The sequence below is a fragment of the Dreissena polymorpha genome, chromosome 5, assembly GCF_020536995.1.
Source record: "Dreissena polymorpha isolate Duluth1 chromosome 5, UMN_Dpol_1.0, whole genome shotgun sequence".
NCBI classification, from domain to species: Eukaryota; Metazoa; Mollusca; class Bivalvia; order Myida; family Dreissenidae; genus Dreissena; species Dreissena polymorpha.
Window position 1 is genome coordinate 44,961,032 of NC_068359.1, and position 23,822 is coordinate 44,984,853.

At 34.5% G+C, this 23,822-nt stretch overlaps 1 protein-coding gene across 3 annotated transcripts in view; it reads left to right on the forward strand.

The window, feature by feature from the left end:
• The window catches only part of LOC127881897 (universal stress protein in QAH/OAS sulfhydrylase 3'region-like), a 146,827-nt gene that overhangs the window by 119,105 nt on the left and 3,900 nt on the right, over positions 1 to 23,822 (forward strand). For all 3 annotated transcript variants that reach the window (XM_052430100.1, XM_052430099.1, XM_052430098.1), the window contains exon 2: positions 11,366 to 11,449. In XM_052430100.1, the coding sequence (XP_052286060.1) occupies positions 11,366 to 11,449 (84 nt within the window). The remainder of the gene's footprint in view (positions 1 to 11,365; positions 11,450 to 23,822) is intronic.

Consider the following 23,822-nt stretch of genomic DNA (forward strand, 5'->3'; position numbering starts at 1 on the left):
TATTTCTATATTTAGAATATTTCTTACAGAAATTCCTTTAAGCAAACAGCGCAGACCCAGATGAGATGCTGCATCATGCGGCGTCTCATCTGGGTCTACGACGTTTGCCCAGGCCTTTTTTCTAGACGCTAGGCATAAATGGGTTAAGATATGTTGATACACAACTGTATGGTTGGAAAATGTTGATGTAAGAATAAACACTCTGAACTAACATGCAAACTACATATAAAAATTACACGAATTTATTGGGTTATGGACATTGTTTTTTTTCACCATTTTGGGAATGGGTCTGGGTCCCTTTGGATTGGGAAAATTGCAATCTTTTGACCAATTAGTTAGGAAAATTAGTGTTGTTTGTTTTTTCATAACAAATGCTTCAGAAATGAGAATAAAAGTGTTTTAAATATTATATTTAAAAAGGTTTAACTTGTAGAGCTGGTTGCAGGGCGATCAACTAAATGTTGAGATCTAAAACACACCTTAATTCAGTTGGGAACTTTTAGGTCCCATTTGGGAAAATTGAGTAAAAAAAATCAAAGCTTTATTATTTCAATATTTGGCTTAATTGAATAATATAAATTTTAACTTAGTCTTAACCAAACTTGTGGATAACTGTCAGGTTTCATAATAAGGCAAGATCAGATACAAACACCAGAGACATTATCTAATGGGTTAGTCAGAAAACATTGACAAACAGTGATACTCCCAGAGGTCCCGAATGGAAGCCTTCTGCCACATATTTATTTTATTCACTTGACCTATTATTTTTACTAATGTCTTGTGATAAAAAAACACAGCTTTAGAACAGAGATCACAAATAATCAATGTCCCATAAGAAAAGTGTCTCTTGTATCTTTAACCCTTTCCTCTATAAGAAGCTAATTGAAAATGGCATTTGCATCCAGCTTAAAACCAGAACAGCCTGCCAGTAACTTGCAGTCTTTTCAGGTTTTATACTGTTTGGCGCTCATCAGTAACTAAGGGCTGGACAGAAAGCCTTTAAAACTTGAATCAAGTAAGAAAGGTCTTTAATTAAATTTAACTTTTGAAGGGACTACAAATGAGTTAAAATACATAATATGATATTACAAGGGTGAAATACGAATCTAAGTGGTAAAGGGTTAAAGAAGTATAAAGATACATAACTCCTTCATTTGCATACAATATACATGGTAGAATTATATACCGTAGAATCCTTGTAGTATAATGTATTTTGTATGCAATTATATATTATTATGGACAATCTTTATGTCACTTATGGTGTCATCTGCAAGTCTAAATATATGTACATCGTATTATATGTGTCAGGTGCATCGTAAATCAATGCCAGGTTTAAGTAATGGTGTGATTGAGTATAATACATGCATCATTTCCATCACATCATAACTATCAAGACTAAAAGCTCTTCTAATGGAAAATTTGTTATGTGAATGTGTAATATGTTTCACCAATGTATTTTAGAAACATGAGTTGCGATTAATATAATCCCAGAGTCATTATTAATGCTGGCTTGATTAAAACTGGTGTTTTTCGAAGCTAGCCGTACTTTTGTTGGAAAATCATCGGATATCTTCTACGAATATATTCGCAGTCAGTTAATCCTGGCTTGTTTAAAGGTAGTGTTTTTTCTAAGCTAGCTGTAATTTTGTTGGAAAATCAAAGAATATGATCTACTGTTTAATTCCCATATGTGGTCGGTAAATTGCTTGATCAATATAACTCTACTGAAGTAAATTGTATCATGAAGGAATGATACAAAATGATGGTGACCCTGTGACCTTTAAATTGACTGTGACCCTTAAATTGACCTTCATCTTGAAATCAAAAGACTTAAAAGATGGAAGAGATGAAATTATTGCATACTCTAACACCATAACATTTGGGAATTTCACCTTATATTGTACACTTAGCTGGAAAGAATGTAACCTGCTATCATTTTTTCAATGACTTATAAATTTAATCTTGTTGTGGAAAAATAGGGTTTAATACATATGTGTGAAATGTTCCATCCCTGATTAGCCTGTGCAGACTTCCCACTTTCCATCTTAACTGGATTTCTGTCTGAGAAGAGACTTAGTTTTTTTGGTTTTGTTTTCTCAAAATATAAAAGCTGAAAGTGTTATCCCTGATTAGCTGTTTGGATTGCAAAGTGTTATCCCTGTTTAGCTGTTTGGATTGCAAAGTGTTATCCCTGATTAGCTGTTTGGATTGCAAAGTGTTATCCCTGTTTAGCTGTTTGGATTGCAAAGTGTTATCCCTGTTTAGCTGTTTGGATTGCAAAGTGTTATCCCTGATTAGCTGTTTGGATTGCAAAGCCTAATCTGGGGCCACACTTTACAAACAGAGAATTGAAAGGGCCTTTTAACGTTTTGGTCAATTTACAAAATTTAAAAAAGTTGTTTCAGATTTGCAAATTTTTATGCCCCCCTTCAAAGAAGAGGGGGTATATTGCTTTGCTCATGTCGGTCTGTCGGTCGGTCCGTCCACCAGGTGGTTGTCATACGATAACTCAAGAACGCTTGGGCCTAGGATCATGAAACTTAATAGGTACATTGATCATGACTCGCAGATGACCCCTATTGATTTTGAGGTCACTAGGTCAAAGGTCAAGATCACGGTGACTCGAAATAGTAAAGTGGTTTTTTGTATGATAATTCAAGAGTGCATACGCGGCAAACAGGGCACACTCTGAACAATATTACTGAAGCAACTGGTCTGTAATCCTAAATCTATAATTATCAGTCCAATGAAACATCATTCTTTTTGTAAAATACAGTGGATCAGTAAAAATATTATCAGAATATTTTTGTGTGTGTATATTTTGTATTTAAATATTGTGTTAATGTTTAATTTTGTTGATTAATATAAATATAAGCAGGACAGGGGAGGTAATACACTACAGGGGAAACAAATGCAATAAGTTTAAATTTATTGTTACAGATTTGCCTCCCTTGTAATATATTTAAATTTTACCAAATGTAAGGCTAACTGCATTTTTGTAATGCATACTACTACTACTACTACTACTACTACTACTACTACTACTACTACTACTACTACTACTACTACTACTACTACTACTACTACTACTACTACTACTACTACTACTACTACTACTACTACTACTACTATTACTACTACTACGACTTCTACGACTACTACTACTACGACTACGACTACTACTACTACTACTACTATTTCTTCTGCTACCACCACCACCACCACCACCACCACCACCACCACCACCACCACCTCCACCACCACCACCACCACCACCACCACCACCACCACCACCACCACCACCACCACCACCACCACCACCACACAATGGCTGCTACTACAACTTATAGCCCATATAGGGGGGCATGCATGTTTTACAAACAGCCCTTGTTGTTTTAGTTATGATATTTTTTAGGAAATAGTAATACTGACCATTTACCATGCTCTTAAATATCCATTATATGCAATCTTTTGACGAATAATTTGAAAACCTGTAAATTATAAAGCGTTGTGCGACACAAAACGATTGAATAGTTCGGAAAGTTCTGTTGTTGTCCTTATATTTTGGGATGCTACGAGGATTGCTTATATAGGTTAAAAAATACATCCGCTCTAAGCATGAGCATGGATGGTCTAGTGGTCTAGGCGGGAGACTTTTTACTCAAAGACTCCAGGGGCCAGTGGTTCGAGCCCTGTTGAGGGTTACTTTTTTTCCTTTTTTTAAATTGTATTCTTGTTTCTTTACTGGAGATTTTTAGGTCAAATGTTTAAATTTATCAATATAAAGCATTAAATTACAAGCTTCAATACATACCAAAATCTGTTAAACGGCCCCTTTAACCCTTTCAGTGCTGGAACCGAATTTTGATGGCCTTTGCAAACAGTTTGGATCCAGATGAGACGCCACAGAATGTGGCGTCTCATCAGGATCCAAACTGTTTGCTATTCCAGTGTTTTTTTTATGGCAATTTCGGGGCCCATATTCGGCCCCATTCCCCTCAAAAAAAGTATTTATTGTTATTTATTACAACTCACAAAGTATATAACAAATTAATAATATTATATGATTTTGAATTATTATAAAGAGTTACATTAAATTAGTATTTCCCAAATCAGTGTACTTTTCATATGAATTTAATGCTTTTCCCAAAATGGCCAGGAAAAGGCCTGATGTTTCTATATATATTTGTCAATATTTGATGATAAAAACATTTTAATTTGGTCCATTTTATTGATAAAAAAATGCTCACATTTGCCATTTTATCGATTAGAAAGTCCCAAGTAGACTCAAAATGGCTAGGAAAACTGAGACTGTGCATGAAGGCTTAACTGTCTGAAACTAATGTTGAAAAAATCATTGGTATATATTTTAGAAAAAGGACAGAGAAATTCAGATGTGAATATTACATTCATACACACATGTGTATTCATATAATAAATTTCAGAACATATAAAAGAGTGAATTTTTAATTTTCCCCTTTTCCTATAAAACGACGCGTTTTTCCCCTTTAGACGGGCCCCGCCACCGTTCCCCTATTTGTGAAAAAAACACTGTATTCTGATAGTATTCTTTGAAAAAAATCAAAGAAAATGAAAATTTAAGAAATTCAGCAGACAACATTTTTGCAGACGACAATTTTCCCAGCATGCAAAGGGTTAAGCTCAATTTACTCCGAGCAAGGCTTATAAATCAGCCATTGACAGTGAATGACAGGCAACCTCAGCATCAATGATATTATTGCAGCTATAAATGTTGGAGACAATATTAATTTGTTTGACCAAAGCTGGGATGCTTCATAAACAATATGTTTGGCACAATAATCAATACATCTCAGACCTTGAATTCGCCTCAATTAAATTGGATAGTTTTGCTGCTGAAGAAAAAAAACGACAGGAAATTAAATTCTTCACATGCCAAGATGGCCCAGGTCTTTGGTAGGGATAGCATAGGCTGGCTATCTGAGATGATCCATTGATTGTAGAGTCATTGAAGACGGAAAGACATACAAATTCAGTGCTTCTCAAGTTCTGAGAAAGAAAGACCTGATGTTGGTATAATGTTGATGTTGAGAAATAGGATCAGTAACTTAGCAACCAAGGAATCACTGAAAACATGTTAAGTTTACTTTGTGTGAAATGTTGAATTATTTTATGGTGTGACTTGAAATTATAGGATGACACTTGACAGTACTGTTGGTTATTGATGTTTCTTTTTTATAGATCAAATGAGTTTACAAGTGGGTTTTTTTTCATATTTGACCTTTGACCTCTAAGGATGACCTTTACCTTTGAACTTGGCATATTGTGTTGTGTTCATATGTGTAGAATGTTCTTGATCTGTATCACTGCAGGGTATCACTTGCCATTTTGGGGAAAGGAGTCTGGTAAAATTGGGATTTTTTAAATCAATAAAATTGCAAATTGATATTTTTTTATTGACAAAATGAACCTTTTTTATCAACAAATTTTTACACATCAGGCTTTTTCCTGGCAATTTTGGGAACAAATAAAATTTGCTCGAACAGTGATATAATATAGATCTACTTTGATGAAATAAAATTGAGGTATAAAAATCATTAAACACTTCTTTCTAAAAAATATTTTTAATATATATATACAAGTGGAATTTGTTCTACAATGTTGGTTTGGGATTGGGCTTGTTTCCTTTTGGGTTGGGTCCGTTTTACAGCCTTTTTTAAATGGAAGAAAAAACACTACTAACGTACACCTGATGAGCAGAATGGCCGCACAAACTTTCGGTGTTAGACCAAAGTCTCAGGTATTTGTATATGTAACTACACCAATAAGTAATATCTTATGGGTCCATTATCCGTAATCTCTATTAATAAACCTTTTGACATTCTAATGCATCACCATTTTGGTTCTGCATGTTTCATTGTTTAGTTTGTCCAACCAGGGTTAGAAACACGTGGTTACCGGTACACATATCGCCCCTGAAAGCACACCCACATTACATGACCTCATTTTGCCTTATTAAATGTCATTGACCTTTTTTGGAAAACGTCCAAAGGTCAACATTTGATTGTATACTTCTTAATGAAAAGCTTTGATATGTTCATTCAAACGTTTATAGTACACTCACATGACATGTCCTCATTTTTTACCTTGACTTTTGAATACTGTGGGGGTGGGGTTTGCGCAGTTTATTGTGGTCTCTGCAAATTTAGGCCTAAGCTGTTGTTTAAACCTGCCTTAGTGTGGATATGAGTCAAATAATTGAAACAGGATGCAACAGATAGCTAACTATTTTACTAACAGTAATGTCATCTCTGTTAAAAAGCTTTCATGCTTGAAATATCAGTCTGCAAGTGGCATAATTACCGGTATCAATGGCATTATCAGGATCGTTAAGCACATAAACAGCCGATGTCATTTCTGTACTTACGCAGTGCAATTGCGAAAGTCATCTCAACTTCCCGTATGCATCAGGACCTGGAATGCCATGTAACAGAACATTTATTAAAGGCTTTACATTCAACACCTCACATTTATCATGGTTCAGAATTGATCGATATTACGTCTGATGCTTTACTGCGTGCTTAATGTGTTTTCGTAATTGTAATCGTAATAGGAATAATCAATCTTTCAATTCATGTTGGATCAACACCGGCGACTGGGTCTTGTTCCAATCATTGTTGGAATTTAATCTTGCCAGATTTAGTAACACTTTTATACTGAGTATTTAAATTTTACACTGTTTTCCAAATTGCTAACTTGTTGGATTAGCATCATATCATCATCATCATCGATTTTGAAGTTGCTACACTTTTAGAGGGGAAATCACCCGAACAACCTCAAAATCCACCTCTGTATAGTTATTATCTAATTTTTTATTTCCTAAGCAGTGGCAGAACTGCATGTTGAAAATTGAAAAGCATGTCAGTTTCTGTTTTTTACCAGCAAGAAATACTGTCAATTATCTATTGCATTAAGTTAACAAATGAGGCTATACCCAAGTTATAGAATAATCTGATAAACATTTCTAGTTAATGGAAGTTTTATTAAATTATGATAACTAAATTTAATGCAAAAGCTGTGTTTAAGTACGTTGTTAGGCAGTAACATCTGTACGTAAGTATATTAGCTGGGTGCAAACATAAATATTAAATTAATGGATAAATTTGAGTTCCCCATAACATGCTATAGTCACAGTTTGCATTCTCGATAATCACAATTATTGCTGGTATTGTATTGGGTAAACACAAGTATACATGTATAAACAAATGTGTTACAATTCATTATGACAACTAAGGCAAGATATCTTGGGATCTAATAATAAATATATAATTTAATGATATCACTGAATTGTATTATATCAAGGAAGGAAAGATTCATGCCTTCAATATTTAACAGGACACAGTGTTGTAGTGGATTTGGTGTCTGCCTAGCAATGGGGAGATTACGGGTTCGATCCCCACTGTGGGAGAGTTCTTTAGATTTCATCAATCGACACCAAGTTCTGCATGGTTCTAGTCCCAGAAAACGGACTCAAGAGCGTTTCAAAAATGCCTTTAGTTTTCTATGTAATTGAACTATAAAATAAATAGGTTTGAACTAAATATTTAATATCTTTGGAACCCTCTGAAAAGTTTGGCATTAATTTTTATCATTCTTTTGAAAAATCAAACTCTGTTTTCATTGCCTTAATCCAAAAGCTTAGGTAATCATTTATCAGGATTAACTTATGTGCATGCAATTGATTTAGTGTAAGCCTGCTGGTATTCCTCAAGGTATAATTATGAAGCGAAGACCTTTTCTTCAGTCCACATTAACAATTCCTTAGGGAGCAGATTTTTTGTCATGCAGGAATCACAGGAGCCAGTATATTTGATTCCAGGAGCCAGTAAACTTGATGCCAGGTGCCAGTAAATTTGATGCCAAATGGGTTGTAGTGTCATCTTGTGTGATATATTATCTGAATGCCATTATTCATATGCTCTTTTAGTGATAAATTTTTCCTGAGTCCCATATTCACATGATAGAATGCGGACTTTTCTCCTGAAAAAGATGTTGGCCACAACAAATTGAGCCTTGTTCTGAGACAACTGGGCTTAATTCATGTGCGTAAAGTGTTGTCCCAGATTAGCCTGAGAAGTCCGCACAGGCTGATCAGGGACGACACTTTCCACCTACACTTGACTTTTGGTAAGGGGGGACTTCCTCGAAACTAAAAATACCTTAAAAATGGAAAGTGTCGTCCCTGATTAGCCTGTGTAGACTGCACAGGCTAATCTGGGACAACACTTTACACACAAGCATTATGCACGGTTTTCTCAGAACGCGACTCAATTGATCAGCTGTTTGATGTAATGTCCCTTCAAAAACTTAAGATGAGTGAGCACAATAATATAAAATCATTTTTTTACATTTTTAGTTTAATATAAGAAGAAATTATGGCTTCAAGGCAAAGGATTGAAAAAGTTAATGTGTACCTATTTGTGAACTATTTTTGAAGAACGCATTGAGCTAAATAAATGCTGCAATTCTTTAACAAAAGATAAAGTTTTTACCAAAACCAATATAAAAAAAGCTCTGTTTTTAAATTATTTAACTTTGGAGGAAGGATAAAATGAATCAGGACATAAAAAAAATACAAATAATTTTGTTACTTATGACAAATTGTGGCTGAAGCAATTCCGAAAATTCGAATTTTTTATATGGCCTTATTTCCATTTCGTAGTGTTATGGTGGGGCACAGTTGGGTTAAAATCATTTTACTCACAAACGCATATTAACATATCAAAGTTTTTTTTAAATCTGCAACTGCATGCAAAATTGCTTTTAAAGTTCAAGCCAAATACATTGAAATTAAAATAAATATAAACTTGATATCTCTTAAACCTTTCTGAATTTGAGACAACACGTTTGTTGTGTGAACCTTTCTTGTTATTATGCATTGATTTCCATTTTAATTATGTCCATTTTTAGACTTGTGATTATTAAATTTATTCCACTCTGATCTAATTATATTGATCATGCATGCCACACTTTTGTTTAACCCTTTCCCCCATTATAAGAACCAAAGTGAAAATGGCCTTTGCAACCAGCATAAAACCAGAGCAGCCTGCGAGTAACTCGAGTAACTCGCAGTCTGTTCAGGTTTTATGCTGTTTGCTGCTTATCAGTAACTAAGGGTTGGAAATGAAGCCTTTAAAACTTGAATTTAGTAAGAAAGGTATTTAATTAAATGTAACTTTCTGAGGGACTACAAATGCGTCAAAATACGTATCTAAATGGTAAAAGATAAAAAAAACAGTACATCATATCTTCCAAAAAGATTAGTAATTTAAAAACAAAAAATGAAGACATATAGAGCTACACATGTATATTCTTAGGGGACTGTTCATTGCCGGAGATATGTTGGCACCATATATCCTGTGAGTGAAGCCAGATCAAAGTGGTCAAGATTCTATTGGCAGGCATTTAGAGCTTCACTTGTCAAATAAACTATTCCTATCAAAATGTCTCAAATATAAGACTCCAATAAAGTAAAGTTCCTGTATAAGAAAGGATTGTCATATGGTTGTGTTACAGAATCGAATAGAAATGAAGCTCTTTATCACCATGGTAACACATATTAAATATTTGGAGACATATTAGTAAATAACGTTTACTTGCACTTTATTGCATAGCATCTGATAGCATCTGATAAAAATAAATGGCTTGTTTTTCAAACAAGTTTATTGTTGCATAAAAGAGTATTGTTTCAAATCAAATAAAGACAAAATGTTTATAGCCAATAAGGTTAAACATGACCTGTGACCCTGTTTGCAGTGTTTTAAAAACTTTAGAGACATCTTTCACTTAATTTAACGTTAATGTCATCATTTAGTTATTTTTTTCATTGCGAATATTATTTATAAACAAAATCAAATAATTAATGCTGCTAGACCTTGTATACCTCTGAATTGAACTTCTGGCATGTTTTTGTCAAAAATGCAATATAAATTGCCCTTCCATATACTTCTGTTCAAACTCACCACATAAAGACGCCCCATGCAAATGTGCCACCGGTATACAAATTTAAGGATTGCTTGATCAATATCAAATTCATTATTGTCTTGACTATGCACAATAAACAAATGTTTTTGAGATGTTTTGCTGGGTTATTTTCTTCCAAAGCTGACTTTATTGCACACACAATGTGCCACAATTTATATGTAATTTTGGTAGAGTAATTTTGGTCACAAAATACATTAAATGATAACTGCGAAAATGATGATGGATGCAGGGGTTACATGTAATAAGCCACATGGGAAAAAATTCAAAAAGAACTTTTGTTGAATATTCATGAAGTGCAAAAACGGCTGAGAATATTGTATTTGGTGTGAGAAATTTACCCAGATGCATCCGTAGTTGCTGTTTTTAACCTTAAAAGTAGGTTCATGATGTTTGAAATGATACATCTGTATTTCTCTTTCATTTAGAAGAACCTATATTCTCATATCTGTATAAAAATGTTCCCATAAGAATACAGTGTGTGTGTATTTTGAAGTTTATAACCCTTACAGTGCGGGAACCGAGTTGTGAAGGCCTTTGCAAACAGTTTGGATCCAGATGAGACGCCACAGAACGTGGCGTCTCATCTGGATCCAAACTGTTTGCTATTCTGATAGTATTTTTTGAAAAAAAATCGAAGAAAATGCTAATTTTAGAAATTTAGCAGACGACATTTTAGCAGACGACAAATTTCCCAGCATGCAAAGGGTTAAGGTACTACCAGTGCCTGAGGCAGCATTATATGAAGACCTGGAGTTTGTCTCAGCACTCCATCATTTAAACAATTTGACTGCCATGAAAGCTGGGACACATTTTCAAAGACCTATAGGTCTTTGACATTTTGATAAAAGAGGTGCAATTTCCAGCCATTTGTTTTTTTACTGAAAGATGTTTTAAACGTTGGTGTGTTATTGTGTTGTGGAAGGAAGCAACGGTATCCAGAGGAAACCCCACGTGTCCATAGTTACCACCAACCTAACTAGATGAGAAGCATGTGTACTAACGTGACTGCTCTAATCCAACAGCCACAAGTGCAGATTGCCTAGTTAGAATAATTTCCAAACTGTTGAGAATTTTGTATGCAATTCTTATTGTGTTGTTTGTCTAATTTCAGGGTACATCACAAACGTCCAATGACTCGAGAATCACCTGATTGCAATACTTGCTTGTGTTGTTTCTCTACTTTCATGGTGCATGAATACTTAAATGTGTTGTTTGTCTATTTTCAGGGTACATGATTACTTATATGTGTTGTTTGTCTATTTTCAGGGTACATGATTACTTATTTGTGTTGTCTATTTTCATGGTACATGAATACTTATTTGTGTTGTTTGTCTATTTTCAGGGTACATCACAAACATCCATCGCCCGGAGAACCACCTGATTGCTGTGCATTGCCCAGAGACCTTCACCAATGTAACCATGATGAGTAAGTCAAGCTGGGGTGTTTCTTGTTCACCAATGTAACCATGATGAGTAAGTCAAGCTGGGGTGTTTCTTGTTCACCAATGTAACCATGATGAGTAAGTCAAGCTGGGGTGTTTCTTGTTCACCAATGTAACCATGATGAGTAAGTCAACCTGGGGTGTTTCTTGTTCACCAATGTAACCATGATGAGTAAGTCAACCTGGGGTGTTTCTTGTTCACCAATGTAACCATGAGTAAGTCAAGCTGGGGTGTTTCTTGTTCACCAATGTAACCATGATGAGTAAGTCAACCTGGGGTGTTTCTTGTTCACCAATGTTACCATGATGAGTAAGTCAACCTGGGGTGTTTCTTGTTCACCAATGTAACCATGATGAGTAAGTCAAGCTGGGGTGTTTCTTGTTCACCAATGTAACCATGATGAGTAAGTCAACCTGGGGTGTTTCTTGTTCACCAATGTAACCATGATGAGTAAGTCAAGCTGGGGTGTTTCTTGTTCACCAATGTAACCATGATGAGCAAGTCAAGCTGGGGTGTTTCTTGTTCACCAATGTAACCATGATGAGTAAGTCAAGCTGGGGTGTTTCTTGTTCACCAATTTTACCATCATGAGTAAGTCAAACTAGGGTGTTTCTTGTTCACCAATGTAACCATGATGATTAAGTCAAGCTGGGGTGTTCCTTGTTCAACAATGTAACCATGATGAGCAAGTCAAGCTGGGGTGTTTCTTGTTCACCAATGTAACCATGATGAGTAAGTCAAGCTGGTGTGTTTCTTGTTCACCAATGTAACCATGATGAGCAAGTCAAGCTGGGGTGTTTCTTGTTCACCAGTCAAGCTGGGGTGTTTCTTGTTCACCAGTCAAGCTGGGGTGTTTCTTGTTCACCAATGTAACCATGATGATTAAGTCAAGCTGGGGTGTTTCTTGTTCACCAATGTAACCATGATGAGCAAGTCAAGCTAGGGTGTTTCTTGTTCACCAATGTAACCATGATGATTAAGTCAAGCTTGGATGTTTCTTGTTCACCAATGTAACCAAGATGATTCAGTCAAGCTGGGGTGTTTCTTGTTCACCAATGTAACCATGATGAGTAAGTCAAGCTGGGGTGTTTCTTGTTCACCAATATAACCATGATGAGTGAGTCAAGCTGGAGTGTTTCTTGTTCACCAATATAACCATGATGAGTAAGTCAAGCTGGGGTGTTTCTTGTTCACCAATGTAACCATGATGAGTAAGTCAAGCTGGGGTGTTCATTGTTGGGCTTCAAAGGGTTTGATGTCAGGGCTTTTTCCTGGCTTTGTGAATCGGCCTTTGGCTGCTAATTTGCTAACTAAAAGTGTTATCAATATAATATTTACTATGGTTGAACTTATATATTAGCTGGATGTGATATGAAGAAAATGTTGAGATCTGAAAAATTTGATTGGGAATTTATAGGTCCCATTTGAGACAAATATATAACAAAAAACACTGACAGTTGACATGGCAGCAATAGCAGTAATTGGCAAAATATTTCTTCTCCAATGCATACTTACTTTTAGACAGATATTTGACATTGTATGGCAGGCTCCACAATAAATTAGCATTATGAACAAGCATTACAAGAAGGATTCTGCTAAACAAGCCTTTTAAACAGTCAGAAATAATCTTGAAAATAGCATTTTGGCCTTTTGCTGCAGGCTTTTTGTTAAGCCTCTAAGCTTTTGTAGAATTCAGCCAATCACCAGAAATAATGAGATTTTTTGCATAAGATTAAGCAGTCTGGCACTGTTTTGTTCATGTGGAAACTGTAGAAACCACATCAAATCAACTGATCAAGTCACATTAGCAGTCTGGTTCTGTTTTGTTCATGTGGAAACTGAAGAAACCACATCAAATCAACTGATCCAGTCACATTTTGGTATTTTACTTCTGGAATATCACTCCCAGCGGTTCTGATTTAGGATGAAAAAGTATGTTTTATACTTTCTAACTGTTGGAAACTTTTTTGTTGACAGCCGAACTCTTTATGCACTGTCATTTTCTTTTTATATGCACTTAAAAACAATATGTTACATATATATATATACTGTTATTTATAATCAAATTAATAATGTTTAATTTTTCCCAATTTTGTGGTCTATCGCGCTTTGTTCCCAGTCAAGAAGGCAAAGGCTGTAAAATATCGAGCGAAAAAAAAATCACTGAATATAAAGATTTGTATTTCTCATAATAGCATGTTTTATTATAAAGGCATTTTTTACATTTGAAATACTCTCAGAACCAAGCAGATATATGTGCAAAGTTTTTTTAACTTCATTTGAAGAAAAAATGATGGACATTATAAAGGCAAACAAAACTAAGCATTTTTTCAAGGGTTGGATGGCTGCTAATAAGTTCTTGGTGTGCAGGGAAAATATTGAAGTTCATTAAGTATATTTTGCAAAGCAAATGTTATAAATGTGAATTAATTTAAAGGGGCCGTGAACCAAAAAGTTCTAAAATACTGTATTTTTTACAATTATTAGTTTATATTGATTAAAATGTCATGACTGGTATATTTTTATAATATTACATTACTCGTTAAGTTTTCATATTTTCAGTATATTCGGTAATAAATTTTACTGGGTACAGGTACCAGGTAACTACAAGTTAACTATAAATAACGCAAGTAGATTGATCATCATCGTCACGTGGTAAACCCAGGAATGCAAATCGTACATACGTAGTGAATTGTATATATTATATTTATAAAATATTCAATCTACTTGCGTTATTCATAGTGTGTATATCTTTATTTACATATTTTCGTGATGTACTTTCAATTTCACATTGCAAATTTTTTTTACCGAATATACTGAAAATATTAACTTTTTTAAAGTAATGTAATTTAAACACTGTATTATGTGAATTTGGAATAAGACATCAAACTGAGAATGGACATCATTTTGGTAATTTTCTCAAACAAAACTACCGGTATTCATTTCATGATCTGAATTTATTTTTGTAATATTTTATCTATACTTCAAGCTTAATAAGCAATTTTCCAGGACTTTTTCATTAACAGTGATTGTATTTTCATTTTTACTGTATTTTTAAACTGTGTCCATGCCCCGCATGGACACAGTTTCATTTCATATGGATTTTAAAAGAAATCAATAAACAATCCAGTTTTTCGGTGAAACTATTTTAAATGATGCTATTATATATGCAAGTATCTGTTTTAATTATAATATGTCGAACTAAATAAATAAAACATATAAAACTGCATATAAGGCACTTTTGAAAATACACATTTTATTCCCACATTGATGTCTTATTCCAACTTCACATAATACTGTGTTTATACCAGTCGTGACATTTTTATCAATAAAAATTAATTATTGTAAAAAAATACGGTATTTTAGAAGTTTTCTTTTTTAGTCAATCACGATTGATGGTCGCTGTAAGGCCATTTTATTACAGGAGAAGGACTAATAAACAAGAACCTAGTAAAAACTTAATTATGGAGCAAGGATTGTAATTGGATTGTAACTTTCTAATTTGCTTGAAAATCCTTAACTACATGTACACTGTATAAAATACAATATAACGTGCTCTGTTATAACCCTGAATCCAATATAATGGGAGTGGGTCTTGCAGGCTCCGTTTTTTTTCTGTTGTTTTACTATTTACCAACATACATCTATTCTTCACAAATACAATCAAAGCGCTGAAGGCACTTCAGTTGTTAGCTCTTTGAACGTATTTAATATTCCTTACAGTCATCGGACATGAAGTTCGACTTTTGAACACCAATGTAATTTACTTTTAATTGTCTACAGTGGTGAGATTTTGAAAATTGAGGAAAATGTCATTGTTTAACAATCTGTCATAATTTCATGCAGGATTCTCACAAACTCCACTTATGATTACAAAGATGAAAAATGAAATTCAAACGTATATCTAAGTTGGCGCTCAGGAAAACTCTGTTAGTTTAACTAAGAATGAACCACACCATAATTCTAATAATAAATGTATTGCTATTAACAAGCTTTGTATTAAATTCTCGATCAAACCAAACTAAAAAATATTAAATAGGTTTAGGCCACAATTAAAATATTGTTTGTTTGCCCTTTACCGACCCTAAATTTTACAGGTGGGTTACAGGTAGGTAGGAAAATTATTTTATTTTATTTGAGAAATTATATTTTTAATACACTAATAGTCTATGAATATTTAAAACACTTTTATTAAAGCACTGTTGCAGTGTACGAAGCCCTATGTAGCTTAACATTATCTTGTTTGCTGTTTCTTGCATATATTAATATCAAATGCATGCTTGTGTGTTATTACATCAGATATTTGTTCATTATAATATGATGTTAATTGCTCAAATGCATTTGTAATTATTTAACAGCCTGACAGCTTTTATTTTTAACTTAAACCTTTCCCTTAAATTGGGCTTAATTAGCATGCAACAAGCATTGAAGAAGTGTAGAAAGACAGCCCAAAGCCTTTAATGGAAAAATTCAGACATGGCGAAAGACCGTCACATTTTACAGGCCAGACTTGCCTACCAGGAGAAACAATTCACAGGCCAGTTGAAATTTTTACAGGCCTCAATTTTAAGTGATTGACCGGTTAGTGCATAGTCTCAGCATGGAAAAGTAAATTCATAAAAGGGCAAACTGAACATTATTATAAAGCATTATTTCTTCTTGAATGCTCTGAGCTTTTATGAGTACATACGTACAGCTCAGAGGGTCAATAGCTGGGAGTTGTATTATTGCAACTAACATAAGCATGAAAACTTGATTTGAGGAAATAAATTAAGGATGTTAGTTTCAGTTTGTGGATATACTAACGCTTTAAACATATATACTTGAGTGTTGTCGATGTATTTAGCCAAGAGACATTAATAAATTAAATAAGTTTACCTTTACATATCCATTTCACTAACATGCCATTACAGTAAACTGTTTAGTGTGGCAAACATAATAAAGCAGAATATGCACATGAATCTGATTAAACACAGATCCACTTGCATATAAATCAAATCATGTTTGTCTTTTATTTTGCATTTTCGAAAGATAATCCTGTAACTGTTAGATGTATTTTTCTTTGCGAGTAGACTGCATTCCAATTTTCAAACACTTAATCACTTGTTCTGTGACATTCAGTTCATACATTTCCAAAAAAAGAGAGTTTTATTTGTATCTAAAACCTATGCTCCATCGTAGAATGACACGCTCTTTTCATTAATTGATACTAATTATTTGATGTCCGTCGTAAATTCGATAGTCATTTGTCCTCGCTGAGCATCGTTATTTCTTTCAATTGTCTGCCATCTGAGATCACGTTAACAACACGTGTACAACGAACGTAAACTCGTATATTTCCGACTACTTTCGCGAACCAATACTTAAGTATGATGTCGTTCGGCCATTTTCACGGAACACCGCCGATCGCGATGCTGGTTATAGACGCTTGTATTACTGTCTATTCTGGGGCGTATGAAATTCCAACCATCGGAGCGACCTAGATCGGTCAGGGGCGATAATAATAGACAGGGATAGAAATACGTGCATGAATAAATATTGCTTTCGGCTCTTTTATTATCGTCGAAAAAAACGAAAATAAAAAAAATACGTTTTCAGAAATCGCAATAAAAATTTTTGGGTCGGGGGGTAAAAAGTGGGTCGGTCGGTAAAGGGCAAACAAACTCAATTTTAATTTAGGCCTTAGCCTGAAATAAAATGCTTAATTTAATGTGTTAACATTTCATTTTTATTCATTTTCATGTACTAACATTAACGCATAACTCCTCTACTCCACCGTTATCAATATTTTTATGAACAAACTATCTACTGTAATGTTAATTCGTAAATTAATGTATTTTTTCTATAGTTTTAATGGATCAATACTTTTTCATTGTGTGCATGTATTGGGATTGATATTTTTCACCCTAAAATACTTAATGTTCTGAATTCCACGTCTATTTTGAGTTACAATACCTGGTCTGTTGCAACATGCACGCTTTTCATGCATGGAACTTGACAGACGACAGCAATTATTTTGAAATCTTTTAAAAACACGTTTTTAGATGCGTTCAAAGGGACTTTAATCAGTCAATATTAACAAATGGCTATAAAAAAGCTAAAGATACATACATGTACTGAAATAAAATTGCTACCATGTAGATAAAGGTTGTTGTTTTGACAACTTACTCGCCATAAGGATTCAATTGCTCATCATTTCCTTTTAAATTTTCATTTGTAACTATTGTTTACAATTAAAATGTGTGAGGATGATGCCCGACATTGTCTTTAATGTACTGTATTAATAACCGTTTTATTTTACGTATATGGCAACTGTTTGGCGACTAGAAAGTAACTCTCATGACGCATCTTTGTCAGAATACATGACTCTAATGTGGCTTGTCAAATTCACCTCAGCTGTACAGGTATTTGCGAACGAAATAATTTTGATCCAAATAGACTAGTGCATGGTGGCGAATGACACCTTTATGTGCACTGGTAGACAATTTAACGACAAATCATGTCTGGTTGCCCTTAAAAGGACAAGGTTACTCTGCAAAGGGAGTGCTGAAAACTAAAGATCTTCTTCCCGCTCCTCGCGCCCTCCGCTGCTTGTATGGCCTCTAGTTGCCACAGGCTGTCGACTCGAACCCCAGAACGGTTTCCTAAACATTGAGCGAACTAGGTACCGCCGACCTTCGACACTTTCTTTATCTTCATAGGCCATCACCTCGAAATCCTGGCCTGTATGTCTGCCACACTTGTCCTCTACGCTGCTAGTTCCTCTGTACCCGTTTCTTTTCCGGCGATGTAGTGATACCGTTTTTTTTCCTACTGACAATTACCATTCCGCTAAGTGATCCTTCAAAATTCTGGGATTCAGGGAAGTCAGCAGGAGAGGACGTCCGGGTCGAGTGATGACGGTACTCGCTTGATTTACAGAATCTCCCTTCGGAGTCTTCAAGAAAATCTCCTGCGAGCGACTCTCCCCCCTATCGCAACTTGCATTCTCCAGCTGATGACCGAGCTCTGTTAAACTATTAATGCTATACCATTTATAGTTACCTTGATTTTTTTTACAATCGCCATTTTTTTTTACATCTTCAACTTTAATCGCAAGCTGACAGATTCAATGCCATTGGCGATTTTGTGGATCAGAAACGCCTAAATATATTATAAAGACTTAGAAAAATATGCTTTAAATAATTCAATTAAACAAAAATATTTAACTTATTTTTATTTATTTTTGTCTCTTCTTTGTTGCATACTCACCGCTGAAATTTGTGTTATTAATTGCATGTGTTTTAAACCACACGTAAATGTATGTAAATAAAGTTATTATACGGAAGATCGCATCATTTGTGTCCTCAATTTGCTTAAAATGAGTTAATTTTTTTACAATCAAAATATATGGTATTTAAATATTTGATAAGCATGCAGTTTTCTTGCGACATGCAGTTTTTTCGACACATTCAGATCATACTTTTCTAGTTGCGTCATGCGAAATTAGGTCTAACGGCATGTTCACTAGCGAAGCTAAAGCCCTGTTTGCGCAGTTGCGCAAGGTTTCGTGGTCTCATTATGTATCTCCTGACCCGCTGCGGGATGCGCAGGCTGGACCATAGCTATGCTATTCGCATATGGCATAAGACCCATTTTTTGCATGAAGCGGATCTATAAAAATATCTTTGTTCGATATAAATGGAATATCTTTGCACAATACTTTTTGATAGGAAATTGAAGTCAAACTGTGTTATTTATAGCGAAATGGCAAATTTTGGTAGCGTTTCAGTCTTTCAAGAACGACTTCCATACAGACTGAAGATTACAGCAAACATTGTGTGGTTTGATAATGAAACGATTTCTGTCTGATTATGAAACTATATTTTTTGGTATTTTGTGTGCCTCATCTTTAAAGCAATAATGTGTTATCAACATTTATCGATAGTCCATTGTGTCTTCCCCGGATGATTTAGTACTGAGTCGAAATGCAAAGTATTATTTAAACATATATAAAACACACAATAATATCGAAAATGGTCAACCCATGCAGTTTTGTTGTTTTCTGTTGAGTTTTTGGGAAAGTTGATAAATAATTAACCTATTAACCCCAATGTACTGCGTTTTGCTTATCATTATAAAACAATAATGAAATGGAATTCACATGAATATTAAAATATAACATTTTTCTTTAAATATTTTTTTTTTATTTTTCTGTTTTTTTCCCTTTATCTGATAAAGAATCGGCCGATATTAATTAAGGTTGGTGTCTAATAACCTCATCTGCCCACATGAATGGATGAATTTCAAAGTTCATTTATAAGTCCTGCTGCAGATTTCCCAGCCATTTCATGCAGATTGTCCCCCCCCCCCCCTCAGCACTTCAAGAAATCAGTCAACAGTCAAGCACTATGAACGATATACTATTGCGTTGTTATCACTTTCCCCACTACACTTGTTTATCTTTTCCCGCATTTATTAATAGATTATTGTTATATTTAATTGTTTTTAGATGGTCGCTTTAGCGACCGTCTAAAGTGCTTGATGTGAAATTCAGGTCGATACGGCCTAGGTATGATTAACCCAATACCCGCTTGCGTATACGCGCAAGAAAGAGTTGTATAATTTATGCAAGAGGTTTGAGTTCTCCAATTATGTGTATTCACAAATGTAAACATTATATTAATATCGTGTTACATTCAATATTTTCGAACGGTGTTTTATAGAAAAGAATCAATAAACAATGATCGTATTGTACGTGTCGCGGAGGAGATTGTTTATGAATGATTAAAATAGTCCACTTTCTGCTGCGTCTGCGTGACGTAGTATTTTCTCTCAGCTCATTCATAACTCTGCGGCTGGCGATAAACAAAGGGGAGTCCGGGTGAGAATAACGCACTAGTATAAGGTTACGCTTGTTTATATTCACAGGTCTCAATTAATAATACGTTGACCACGAGTTCAACAATTATTACAGGGATACGATAGACAACATAAAAAATGTTTCATTATCGCTGAAACTGTTAAAAAACATTTTAATATAACAAGAATATTCTCTAAAAAATGTAGTCTTGCTGTTTTGAAATAAGGTTTGGAATTTTGGTTTCTAAATAACTTAATTCAAAACAAAAGTTTAATAATAGTGTTTTTTACTTGTTAGTCGCATATTTACCGCATTATAATGTGTGTTATAACAGGCAAACCATACATTAGTAAAATTCAATCTGCCTTCGCACATAGAAGGAATGGGTCAAATGGGTGCTGCGTTTCCTTTGCTTACTTCAGTTAGAGGTCAATTCTTTACGTAATAGCAACCACAAGGCTCCGGCTTCAAAGGAATTGCGGAGCGATAATAAAAGTCGTAGTCGCATGGTATTTGCGTTTAGCGTCCTTTTTGGTTACGCAGTTCTTTTTTCGCGGGTGTTTTGGCATTAATGATATGAGGCTATTAATAGATGCGCCTGTCGATAAACAAAGGAAAGTTTACGGGTTATAACAACGCAATAGGTTACGCTCTCACATACAACTCAATGACGTAGTACAGGTCGTAAATTGAGAGATTCGGGAAAGTTGACGCTTATTTATATTCTCAATTTATAAAACGTTGAACATAAGTTCAACAATAACTTCAGCAATGCGATAGACAAAAAAAAATGTTTCATAATCGCTAAACCCGAATATAACAAACAATTTACAATAATAATACGAATGACCTGTTTCATAACCTCGTTCATGCTTCTACAGCGGGTATTTCTAAAAACGTTCTTTGGTTCTGAACAGATAGCGGCGATCTTTTGTATTTACGGGTGCTAGTAACGCAAAAGTAGAAGGTTAGTAGAAGGTTTAGCTTGTTTATATTCACAGTTCTCAATACATAGACAGTTGGATATGAGTTCATCAATTACTACAGGCATACTATAGGCAACCTCGAAAATGCTTTATAATCGCTATAAAAACCGAAAACAACTAAATATATTATATTAAATATATTTATAACAATAAATGTCTTTTAAAAATGTAGTCGGCGTATACGCTGACTTTGAAATAAAGTTAGCAATTTACTTTTCTAAATAATTAAATACAATTAAACAAAAGTTTAACTATTGTGTTGTGTTTTTCACTTGTAAGCTGCATATTCACCACATGAAATGTGTGTTAGCATTGTCAAACCATACATTAGTGTGAGTAAATAAAAAATATACTACTGGAGAGCACTTCATATGTGTCCTCATATATCTTGTTATGAGTATCTTTCTTCACTATCGAAATATATCGTATGTTTATTTTTGATTTAAACGCAGTTTTCTTTCGACACATTTAAATCACACGCCAATAGCGCCGTCATGCGAAAATGGGTCTTATGCGTTTCGGCAAGCGTTTGTTAAACCCAACATGTGCTTTTGCGCAGTCAGGCCATAGGCGATGCTGTTCGCTTTAAAATCACTCAATATGTTATGTTTCTCCTTACCAGAAGGAGGGATAGCTGAGTGGGCTATTTATATGATGGGCGCATATGGAATAAGACCCATTTCCGCATGACGAGGATCATTACAAATCTCATTGCGAATTGAAAATGCCACATTTAAGAACAATGCTTTTTGATACAAAATTGAATTCAAAATAGCAAACTTGTTAATAATGGCAGCCTATCCACACATTAAGGAATGATTTCCAGACGTGCTGACCAAGTACGGCAAACATTGTGGTATGATAATTAAACGATTTTCTCTTATTGTAACACTATACTATTTCGCTCATGATTGTTTTCTCATCTTGGAGGCGAAAGTGAAATTCTGCGAGATGGATTGTAACGCGTAATTGTAACAGGGCCACAATTTGTGTCGTTTGAGCATACAGAGAGAAGTCCGGAATTCCTTACACTGAACAGTGCTACATCCTTTGAATTGAGCACATACGCAGTGTTGTAGCAAAAATTCAGAGGTTGTATCTTGAATCAGCTTATTAAATATTCGAAAATATTCATGCGTGTCTGTTGGCGTTATGTAAAAGTCACTAAGATGAAAACTGAAACAGCTGCGCCTAAAAGCGCATTAGTGCTCTATACCTATGTTTATGTTAGCGTTGTTGACACCGTGTGAACTGCTCGGGTAACAAGTAAAGCATAAACAGCAATGTTTATATACTTTTATTCCTCCATATACAAGATACGAAGATTATTGTATATTTTGAATTTGTATATGGTGTCAAAAATCAAAAGTTTTGTACACGGAACTTTCATTATGAATTTATATTCTTGGTGAGATAGTCATTTGATATTAGAAAAATATTCCTTTAATATGATGGTGATTGCAAATTTTCTTTATATTAAGTTCTCATAACCATTTTCATCATACTTTCTATGCTTTCAGAACTTCCAAAAAAGCATGTTGTTTTTATTTTGTCTTAGTTATTTCTATGAAATAATAAGGATGATAAAAGTGCACACAAAATTCGACCCGTGCGCTATGACACACACTTAATAAAGTTGAATGGCGTGTGTTCATTTTAAACTTGCGATTGATTTTCAAAAATGTATTGCGTGTTAAATTATGCAATAGCGAACATCTTCAGTGCCTTCAGCGCTTTGATTTATATTCGGTTTTAGCGATTATGAAGAATTTTTTATGTTGTCTAATGTATCACTGTAGTAATTGTTGAACTCCTGTTCAACGTTTTATAAATTGAGAAATGTGAATATAAACAAGCTTAACCTTATACTATTGCGTTGTTATCACCTGTGCAATTGGACTCTCCCTTGTTTATCGGCAGCCGCATCTATTAATAGCCTCAGATTATGAATGAGCTGAGCAAAAATACTACGTCATGAAGATGCAGCAGAAAGTGGACTAATTTAATCATTTATAAACAATCTCTTCCGCGACACGTATAATACAATCGTTGTTTATTGATTCTTTTCTATATAAGCTCCATTTGAAACTATTACATTTAACACGATATTCATAATAATAATAATATAGTTGGAGAACTCAAACCTAGCTGTTTCATAAATTATACAACTCTTTCTCGCGCGGATACAACAGTGTGGCAGATAAATAGGCTAATAAGCCGAACCAACTTGAAATTTTGAGTACTAACATTATAAGTGTTATAGCGAAAAACTAAAAACTATTGGGGTCGTTTTACCATTGTTTTTGAGCCCCTTTGCGGAAAGCTCAATATGAGTCACAAACTGTTCGGTTTAATGAACATTTTATCCACTGAGCATTAAAAAATGTCTATAAGCAATTCCAGCTTGCTTGTTGTTGGCCTTTTTCTCAATTTGTTTAATCAAGGGAGGCAACTCCTACAGAACTGTTTTAGGGAATGTGAAAAAGGGTGTATTGGAACTTCAAAAGTCATTATTTCTCAAGTGAGCA